This window comes from Tenrec ecaudatus, chromosome 2 (assembly GCF_050624435.1).
Source record: "Tenrec ecaudatus isolate mTenEca1 chromosome 2, mTenEca1.hap1, whole genome shotgun sequence".
NCBI classification, from domain to species: Eukaryota; Metazoa; Chordata; class Mammalia; order Afrosoricida; family Tenrecidae; genus Tenrec; species Tenrec ecaudatus.
In genome coordinates, this window is record NC_134531.1 from 113,460,288 (window position 1) to 113,471,369 (window position 11,082).

General features: G+C 44.5%; 1 protein-coding gene across 1 annotated transcript in view; it reads right to left on the reverse strand.

Moving 5' to 3' along the window:
• The window catches only part of NREP (neuronal regeneration related protein), a 30,728-nt gene extending 20,032 nt beyond the window's left edge, over nt 1–10,696 (reverse strand). The window contains exons 1-2 of the mRNA XM_075541379.1: nt 10,541–10,696; nt 9,174–9,234 (exon numbers count right to left, since the gene is read on the reverse strand). Of these exons, the coding sequence (XP_075397494.1) occupies nt 9,174–9,176 (3 nt within the window). The 5' untranslated portion in view covers nt 9,177–9,234; nt 10,541–10,696. The remainder of the gene's footprint in view (nt 1–9,173; nt 9,235–10,540) is intronic.
• Nucleotides 10,697–11,082: the final 386 nt, after the last annotated feature.

Here is an 11,082-nt window from a genome sequence, read left to right on the forward strand (position 1 = left end):
GTCAATCAACCAAGCACTATGTCCGCAGTGCTTGCATAAGCTATGGGGCACGGTCCCTCTCAGACGCGCAGGGCTGTCACGAGTCAGGGTCCACTTGTCAGCGACTGGTAGGTCAATCAGTAATTTCAGTGAATGTTGGCTAAGTAAATCCCAAGGAGTGTAGTCAGGAAAGGGATGAATTCATTAACACGTGTCATCGTAGAAAATCCTACTTCTTAGCCACGCAGCAAGCTGAAAGTCCCTCCTGTGTGCTCTCAAACAGTGGTTCCTGTCCTTGCACGTAGTCCCTTTCAGTCCCTCTTAAGGGTACTTCCAATGACGCAGGGGCGAGGCTGCTGTCCTGAGATTCAGCAACTGTCTGGCAAATTCACGCACGGAGAATTAGACTTTCAGACCATTTGGGTCCCATCAGCCTTTTGAGTTAACATTCACTATGAGGATTTCCTGAGGGGCACCCTGTAGTACTTCTTGGAATACTTAATGACGTGCCCCTATGTATGATGTTTTCAAGTATCTTAGTAAGTCTTATTCATGTTACTCCTGACTCGTTTTTCCTTGACAGTTCTAGTTCTGAAGGTTGGCTACGACAGAAGCTGCATCTTCTCTGAATGTCTACTCTTTCCTGTCCAAGAATAGATTTATCCAACAAAAGTGTCCTCAAAATGCCTGGGCCCATTTTAAACAAAACAACTCTTTGTAGCTCTCTCGTGTTCAGCTACTGGACAGTAGTACTTTTCCCTGCTGGAATTGTACCAAGTACAATTCAGTCAGGAAGGCTGTTACCTGCCCCAGTAATCAAAGGACAGCGGGGTGTGATGGTGATCTGAGTAAGGGTTGGTGTGGCGAAGGGAAGAGTGGGGACCCGGTGGTCACACAAAACTTCTTTGACCATTATAAATCTCCCTCGTTTTAATTACTGACTGGGATGTTTTTAGCTCAGCATTTTTATGAGCAACAACTTGTCAGTAACCTCCTTTTCCCTTCTAACCAGTGGCTCTGGCTCCCAATTTCCTCTTTAAAAGGGCAAACAGACCTTTCTTTCATTGGCCATACCCCTGTGCATCTGTTCTGAGCCGGAGTTATAGTTGCATTTTACTCCACAAATGGGAAAATGAAAAGTAAATCAAGCAAGTCCAAAGCCAAGAGTAAAAAGAATACATCCATTCAGGCCATGGCTAATATTTGTACAGCCAAAAGTTTAAGTTGGAAACCATTCTCAAGGTAGTAAGGGACAAGAATTTTATTTTGAAATATTCTAATTCCTTGTGACACCAGAGCAGATTCTCTGGGAAACAAACTCTGCCTCCTACTGGAAAAACACCATTCTGGGTGAGCTGTGTGGCTCAACCCTAAAAGGAGACTCTCAGCACCATACCAAACTCACTTCCTGGCCATTTCAGGGCCCCCTCGGTCCAAAGGAAAGACAAGACGACACAATTTAGGAGTTCTTTTCGTAGTGGACTTGGATTGCACGGAATGTTCTCCCCTCCACTTTCCCTAACACTGAGCCATACAAAATGTTCAGGGAGAGCAGCTTGCCAGTCGTACGCCCACGTTGGCGTGGTCTTCTCATTACGATCTGCAGGGCTTCAGCTGTGCAGAGCGTCACACTGGCGCTGCTGCTACTGGGGCTGCAAGCGCGAAGGTGGGTCACCTGGTTCTGTCAGGAAATTATAGACCTCCGTGTTTCTGTGACCAGCGACTCATTCCTTTATCCCGTATTTATTGATCACTTAGGAGGTACAGATCCGAAGTTAAGTTCTGGAGCGGAGGTCAGATTGATTCCTGAGTGCAGGTCCCATTGAAGGTTTGGGTTTCTTTTCACTTTGCAGAAAGAGCCCAGCACACCTCACTTGGTGGCAGAAAGTCCTCTCTCAGTGATAAAACTTTTCCACACTGTGTCTACCATCTTGCTAATGATGGGGGGGGGGGGGGGGAGGTATCAATGCATTACCTGTTAACCAGAAAAGAAGGGTGATGTTTGATCATCAGTGAGGTCAACCTTGCTATTTCAATTTACAGCCTCGGAGGGCAAGCATGTGAAGTCAGCTACAAGACGGTTATGGGTGTGGTAAGTACAAGAGAGACTTCAAGCATTATACTAAGGGGAGATTCATAGAGGAGTTGTCAGTTAACTTCAGCTTTGAGTCAAGAAGGGTTTTCTTCTGCCTGCACATTCCTTCTAGGACTGAGTAATAAGCAAAGGCACGGAAGAAGGGCCTCCTAGGCCATGGTTAAAATAACAAGCGGTCTGAGCTCTCCATGAAGATGTATTCCATCCATGCTTCCAGTCACCATGGAGCAAAATCAAGGATTAGCTCACACAGTTTCTGGCACTTTTGCTAATCCACAGAAATTAAACTTAGGGATTTCTAAAAATAACTGCCCCCCAAAAGTTGAAAGCATGGGGTAGAAGAACGCATAGAGGTCAAGGAGCAACACTTATGTCAAAGTCACTTTCACTGAGAGAGTTAAGGATGAAGTACAGCCTCACCTGATAGGGCTCAAACGAGTTGAATCATTTCATACTGAAAAACCCTGCAGATGTTGAGTGCACAGTGGAATTTTGTGTTGCATTAAGAAAATCCAGAGAAATCTCTCTTTGCCTTGGCTTCCCCCAACTTTTGCGTACCCCAAGATTCCCTTTAGATGGTCACTGGACAACTGGCCAAAATAGCTATCAGCCTGCTGGGCTCACAATGAAAACAACTGTATGACGATGATGTAAGTGTTGGCTTTCATTCTGAATAAGCAGGTCTGGCTCATTAGGAAGAAGTGGAAGGACACAGCTGGGTACATGTGCTTGCAAGTGGCTAGATCCTGTTAGGCTCATAAGACAGGGGGTGCACAGTACCTCCTTTTGGGGATCTTGCTCAGCAGCGACCCTTCCCGGTCCCAGGGTACCTCTCAGATCCGACTGGGCTTTGCTGACAGAGTGCTGGCACTTTCCCAGGGAGAGAGAATCAGACGAGCTGCCCGTCTCCTTTCAGGTCCTTCTAGCTAGGAGCCTCCCTCAGGCTGAGTGCAGGAGAGGCAGCACTCGAGGAAGTTGAAATTTCAAAAAGAACAAGAGCGGATGAGTGTGGGTGTCCACTTCTGATAGGCACACCCACAGGGCAGAGAGCCTGACAGGTGGCTAAACCGAGGGGGAGTCCTGGGCCACCTCTAAGACGTCTGCTCAAGGACTTCTTCTTCCTTGGCACATCGGGTCCTTACCTTAAAGGTTCCATTTTTGAAGTCTGTCATTTGACAGATGAAGGCCCCAACCAACCAATCAACCAACCAACCAACCAACCAATTAAACAATAACAAAAACCAGAGGCCAAAAGTGGGTGGATGATCTCCTTACACCACTAAAAATGTACTAGGCTCACTCTTGCAAGCTAACTTTTAAAATATATTCCCTTTATTTGGACGACTCCTCTCTAAATCTACTCAAGAAGTCCTTATGCTTCATTCATTTGATATTAAAGACGGATGCTAAGCCCCCAGGATAAAAAGCTTAATAAAGCCAAGTTAACTGTTCTCAAGGAGAAAGCAATACATTTCCAGGTCCTAAATCTTGTGCCAACTCCAGTCAATTGCTAATGATTTCCTGGAATCCCCTATGGAGGATTCTGAAATCATAAGCGGACTGCATGGCGACGAGTGTCACATTGATGAGCAATGTCTGCTGTAAGTCAGAGCAGTGGCCATGTGCTGTCAGTCTGCATGGATCCCCACCTCTAGCATCAGTCCTGCCTCCCAGGCTGTGAGCCCCAAGAAAGAACACCACTCTTCTGAGTCACGCCATGGAGCGCTAGATATTATCTCTCGTTGGCTTAGTCTCCTTTCACAGCTACACTAGAATTCCATTGAGGGCCGTTAAGTACCTTCAACAATGCAAAGCAAACGTAAATAAAAAATGATCCCCAAATATCCTCATACATGTTACTTAATTGGCATGGAGAACAGATGCAATATACTACTGCCGAATCTTTGCATGCTCCTCTTCGGTAATTTCAAGTGCGTCACCTCGGTTGCTGGGATCATTAGCAAATCAAGCACAGGGATATATTAAAAATAAGTGAAGATGGTTAAGGTTCGGTATTGGGAGCAAAGCTCCTTCTGTCTTCAGGATGGGCTCTTTTATGGCTGCGGGCACTGTGAGTACCAGAGCTGGATCAAACCTAGAGTGGGCGCCTCTCCCTGCTGCTCAGAATGTGGTGCTGAGAGCGGGTGAAGGTGAGTGATCACAAGCCACTCGCTTTTGGCAAGCTCGCAAGCTGTATGACTTAACCAGTGAGCTTTCTCCTATTAATGGATAATAGATTATCATCTGGTGTTAAACTAAGATTGTATTCACTTCAGTTCCCTTGCACTTTAGAAGGAGACACTAAGGATATAAATCGCTTCTAGTTCATGAAAATCAAACATGATTCAATCATTAAGAATGGATCAAAAAATGGCCCGCTTTAGAAATCTTAGCATGCATAGACCAAGTATGCATTGTGCCCCTAACATATACATTTAGTACTTTACTATATCCTGGGTAGTTTAGAAACCCCTTACCCAAGCCCAAAATCAAACCTGCTGCCAGTGAGTTGATTCTGCCTACTCATAGTAACCCTAACTACACGGGGTTTCCAAGGCTGAAAATTGTTGAGTCAGACAGTCCCGTCTTGGGCCTGCAATGCAGCTGGTGGGTTTTGAACAGGGCCCCATTATAAATCTGGGGCCTATAATTTTGTGGTACAAAAGAAAAACCACGTGACCCCACATACAGATAATGCTTGAGAGTTTCATCTAGTGCTACATCCAGGTTAATATCACGTCATTGCGACTGATAAATTGATATCTAGAGTTAGTTGAGAGCCATGCTTAACCACTCCAGTCCCAAACCATTGGGGAAACCAATATTGGCAGGCCCTAGTGGCCCAGTTTTAGGATCATTGCTCTTCTTCAAACCAATGAGATGAAAAATTCTTGAAGTTGTCCCAAGGAACAATACAAAATATACTTGGAAATATCCACCTCCCATAAATTCAGACCCAATAAATGATACTGTTAGCACATCGTTTGTACAGATGAAGGTTGAGGTTTATGAGTAATCTGTTTTCCAGCTCAAAGCAGGAGTCATTTAAAACTGTACCTTGATCAACCACCATGACACAGGCCCGGTGCAGCTCAGACATTTTCCCCTCGCATGTTTAAATCAGATTTGCTGCTAAAGATTACTTAGCCCTAGTTTGTTCCTGCATAACAATTATACAGATCATTCAGGCAGATTCTTCACACTCCCACGTCACTCCAGCAACATTTTGAATTACCAGGATGAATCAGATAGCATCAAGTTTTGAACATAATTATTCAGATAATTGCCTCAGCCCTTTCTTTCACTTTGGCTGGGGCTATGTCCTTAAAAGACTTTCCCATCCAGCAATGGCACGGAGAAAATATAGAGGACTGAGGAACCATTTCACCCAATGCTCCCTAGCCAGGCCAGTTCAACACATCTGAAAGCAATTTGGGCCTTTCCTCGACCAGGTAGATGAGTATTTACATGTATAAAACTCCTCATCTGGGAGTTACTAACTTAGCTTGCCCAGTAGACCTTCATACTCTAAAAGTATTTTCACTAAGATTTAAAATAAGAGTGATTTCTTTTGGTTTATTGATGGTGACCTCATTGACAGAAAACTTTTTGAGAACTGCCTCAGTGGAGTAAAATGAACATATTCCAGAATGATCCTGTGTGTGCGGTTTGAGTCTTCCCTCGATCTGCACACAGCTCATGAGGACACTGGACTGAGGGTAATTCTAGCTGCATCATCTCAACTGGCCTAATCCTCCAAACAATCCCCGATTCTCCCCTTCATTCCACGTTGGAAGGAAGAGCTAGTGAAAGGGAAGACAGCACCTTCTGAACTCACCTTCCTGGGTACTCTTCTACATCTCCACAACTAAGAGTCACTGAGCAACTTGTAAATTTATATTCCAAACCCCAAAAGCAAAGCTACCAAGAGGACCTTGCGCCAGCCCCCCAACCCCCACCAATACTTGCCTTTTTCTTTAAACAAGGAAACCTTATGTTAATGGAGAGATTACTGAAAGAGTCTCCTTGTGAGCGCATGAATGCCACTTCAGACTGTACAGAAAGCAGAGCTCCACAAGTGATACAATGGAATCAACTCATCTTTTTGAAAAGCTCAGCCTCAGCCTCAGAGCGAACTTAAATTGCCCCAGTTCCTAGGTCTCTGCTAAAACATTAACCAGCCATCTTATGCCACTGGGAGTCCACTGCAGCCACATACTTGAGGCAAGTGGCCTGTGCAGGGAGGGGGTGTGTCATGTTAAAAACCAGGACTTAACCTTCTTTGACTTTGCACTTTTTCAAACAATTCAATAGGCTTGGCTTCCCATTCTGAAGTGAGTACTCCTTGAACCAAGTGTATTTTAAATAAACTACCTAAGGAACTCCCAAATACTATATATATATATATATATATTCTAAGCAATAATAATCTAGCTATATATATATATATATATATATGAAAGACATGCTGAAGATCCTTGCAGATTCATAATACCCTCATTACAACAACAACAACAAGGCATGTTTACTACAAAGCTGTAAAGGTTGAGAAATATTCTGATTGGCTAAAATATAGCAAATTATATTCGAAGTTAAACATTTTAACCACATCTAATTGGCACAAACCCAGGTGCCAAGTCCAATGTAATCAATGTAAGTTGTGCTCAAAAGATGCCACTCAAGAGTACCAAATGACCAAGGTCTCCTAGATTCTGCAAAGTGATATTGGTAGTTTTGCTAACGTTGAAGGCATGCCGGGATTCTTAGTGTCTCCGGATTCTTGTTGTGAAATGTGCATTAACAATTCTGTAGAACATAAACAACTCAGATGCTGGATCGCTGTTTTGACTTCTGGACTGTATTGGCTATTTTCTTACACTTGAATTAGCTGATTACAAATTTGTATTGGGAATATACCCTTTAGTATGCCACTAGTGAGTTAAATCCACTGACATTGGATCCTCTTTGGTTTTTTTTTTAATTAGGTAAATAGAAATATCCGGTTAACAGAAAAGTTATGCCAATTTATTTCCCAGAGGTGGCTGAGTGTTAAATCTACTGCTTCGCTCCCAGTAATTTCCATTATATGTGGGCCAGGCTTATACTCTAGGTAAACCAGTTATAGTGATCACGAAGTAATTCCAGTTTTAATTAAGGAAAGAATATAACTTCATTCTGTAAAAAAAGAAACAGGAGGTAGGTATAAGACACCTCTAGCAGACCAGCTGTTTTAAGAAAACATAACTGAGAGCTGCCCAAGCCTTTAAGAGCGCAGCCCACCAGGACAAGAGGATTGCTAGAAAGCTACTTGGAATCACCCGTGGACAATAACTGGTGGCGGTTTCATTTCAGTAATGGGCTTGTGCCAAAGGCACTGACATCTCGATGAAAGGATCGCCAAAAAGTTTCGAGAATTTTTTCATGAGTGAAAATTCCTTCCAAGAGCAACAAATGGTAACTCCTCGTTCCGCCACCACAGATAAATGACAACTGCAAGAAATTAATTACATGTAATCATAATTCACCTTTGTTTTTCTGCATTCAGATGCCTCCAACTTTCACTCTCTGCGTTGGCACACGTGCCCGCCAAAGCTCATTCTACCAACCACAACAGAAACACAACATTTACTCTCTGTGTGTGGCTGTAGGGCTATATTTGGTCATGTTTCTGTCCATCAGCCTCATCATGAGAGTTTTGTGGTATATGTGAACTCTCCTTGTCTCTCTGGTGACAACGACTGGGTGAGCTTCTAGGATAAACTAGGCAGCTGAGTGGTGCAGCCAGTCACAAAAAAGATAAAGAAAATCATGAAAAACAATCCATGTTACTATCACCCTACTGCTCATCCGAAATTTCATCGGAAGTCAGGAATGTCTGCACAAAACTACTGACTGATGTGAATGTTCACCCCCTTTGTCCTTCCACTCCAAGTTCTTCAATGTGATCACTACCAAACGAAGTCCATGTTAAGGATTTAGTTTATTTGGTACTTTGTCACTCTCCTGTTGAAATCCAGGAGACACACACACACACACACACACACACACACACACACACACACACACACACACCTCGTTTGTTAATAAAATTCAAACTGAACTCAACTTAATTGCCTCTGATTCATTTTTTCTCCTTGGAAGCTTAGACTTGGGTGGTTCTCAAAGAAAACATCAAGCATATCAGATTCAATTTTGATTCATTAAATTCCACCCTCGTCTCAAAGTAAAACTAAATTTGGAAATCACACATTCTGAGTGGCAAAGAGGCATTTTAAAGAGTACAAACACGTGCAGGAGGGCATACTGTACCTTCACTGAAAAATTATATGGCATTTCTACTGTTTTTTTCACTTAAACCTTATTTCCCCAAGGGAAAAAAATTTTATAGAAAATTCATTTATTTAGCCAGATGTTGTTAATGTGGATGTCATCTTTTTCTTTCTTAAACAGTGTATTCAAACACCAAACTCCTTTGTCATAATCTTTGGCAGCAATAGTTACAGGTTCTCATTTAGGGAGTAACATGTTGGATCTAAAATTGCAGAGATGTCTCTAATACTTGAAGTTATAATCAGCAAAAGGCACTAATTCCATTTAAAACGTAACAGACAGGGCATAGTAATACGCAATCCATGCATTTCACATATGTTGCTATTAAGGTTGCATACACTGTAGCGGTTTGATTAGTTCCATGCAAAGCTCTAAATGTGGGCTAAGTTCTAGTTCAGGTTGAATACAATAGGACCTAGTGCTTTGTTTGAGCCCTGGCGCTGTCACCCCCTCCACGGATGTCACAACACATCACTCTTCTTAAAGAACAGAAGGGTTTCTGATGTTCGACTTAAATCTTTGCTTCTAAAGAGGAATTTCGGTTTTCTATAAAAAATGATTGAAAATCCAAAGACCTAATCCACCACATCGAAAACCCATAAACTGCTGTACTGCCAACCCCCACATGCTGGAGATAGAAGCATGTAAAGGTCAGATGGGGTAGGAACAATGGAAGGTTGACGAGGCATGAAGGTGGGTGGCTGATATTTATAAGCAATAAAGCCTGATAAGAAGCTACTGAGAATGTCCTCGGATGACCAATTCTTACCATTTTGGGAATCTTAATCTTGTGCTTGCACACTCTCTCTCTTCAGTCCAGGGAGACCAACCTGCAAAATATGTTTAAATACAGTAGACAAACAGTCTCATCACGTTAGTAAATGGAAAGTGGGGGGGGGGAAGCCTCTTGAGAGTTTACAGACAAATAAGCATTTTCTGTGGTTAAGGTAAATTACATGCAAATGAGTGTAACTAGTGAGGCTTCCCACAGAGCTTTCCAAGCAGGTCCATGGCTGGACTAGGGGACAAAGGAACCCCTAGGTACCTGGCTTTGCAGTGTCCTGAGCTGTTCTTAGTGTTCGGTTCATTTTTATACTGCAAGAGTTCAAAAGGTTTAGCAACTTAAAAGTAGAATCAAGTGGTAAAAATAGATTGTTTTCTGGCTGCTCTTTGTTCCCAGACATACTACTGGCAGTGTGTCTGCGATCAAGACAGCAGGACAGGAATCAGCCTTGCACCGGGGAGTGTAATGCCTCAGAGTGGATATTTTTGGAAATGGCACTGCATTACATAACCTTCCGTGTAAAAAAAAAAAAACCCTTACACGAGAGGGGGTAAAAGTCAGGAATATATACCATTGTGCCCTTCGCCCCAACCAAATAAACATTAATGTACACGCTGCAGTGATTTCCCCTTCCACCTTGAAGTCATCAGAGCAGAGTTCTTTTGTTAGCACAAGTTACAACAACAACAAAATGAAGATGAATGGAGAAACCAAAACTTCTCTAAATGGGTAAAATAAGCTCCAGAGTATTCCTATGATGTTATTCTGGAGACACATCGATGCAAATCGGGTTGCTACCATCATCAAGAAAAGGGCTGTTATTTATTTTTAAGGGCCCTCCCCGCCCCGAAGTTTAACTGCTCTATAAGAAAATGCAGGAAGAAAAAAAGTGTTGCAAGTCAGAACGGTTGGAAAGACCCTTTCATAGCACCGTTGAAACAGTAATCATATGGAAGCATGAACACACACGAATCTCTTTTAAAAAGGGGGGGGGGCTTGCATGCACCAAAGTGCCTTTTTAATGCAAACAGTCTAAACAGTTCCTAACAATGCTTTGTGAGCGTAGAGAACAAAAATTGACCACAAGAGGGGAAAAAACCAAACAAAAAGCCACCCCTTCCCAAAGAATTCTATTCTCTTTAACTTGGACGTTTTTTTAAAAGCCCAAGTTAATTTCTAGTCTTAACGAAGCAAGACCCAAATGCCAGAATTTCTCAAGGGACGCACGCTTCAGTTCCTCACAATTTAGAGAAGAAGCAGGGTCGGAGGGTCCGGCGAAGAGCAAGGGCAAGGAACCGACAGGAAAAAGCAAGCAGCGCGCCCGGCCGGGGCTGGGAATGGAATATACTTACAGACAAAAGCCCCGCTCCCCGCTCACTCTCTCCTCTCTACACCTGAAACACGAATGTGGATGAAAAGGGGCATCATGCTAGAAAGACAGCTGGGGGGGGGGGCGAGGGGGAGGGGCGAGGGGCGGAGGCAGCGGCGAGCGTGGGGGAAGGGAAACCAGCCCCGCGCCGGCTGGACTTCCACGAAGTGCAGCCTCGGGAAGGGGCGGGGAAGGGCTCCCTGCCCTGCGCGCGCCCTGCTGCGCGTGTGTCTCCCTGAGCGTGTCCCGCTCCCCGCGCCCGGTCCCTCTCGCGGCTGCTCGCGAACAATGAGCTCATTCGGACGGGGCTGGGGCGGCGCCAGCGCCCCAACCTCGCCGCCGCCGCCGAGCCAGACTGCTTACTCGGCAGGAACCCGCGGCCCCGTCGGCGGGCGGCCAAGGCGCGCGCACCCGCAGCCCGCACCCGGCGCCTGGGGCGCCCCGCTCGCCGGCACACAAAGGGCCCGCCGGCCGCGCGCGCGCCCGCGCCCGCGCCCTGCCTCCCCGGCCCGGCCGCCTGCGCCT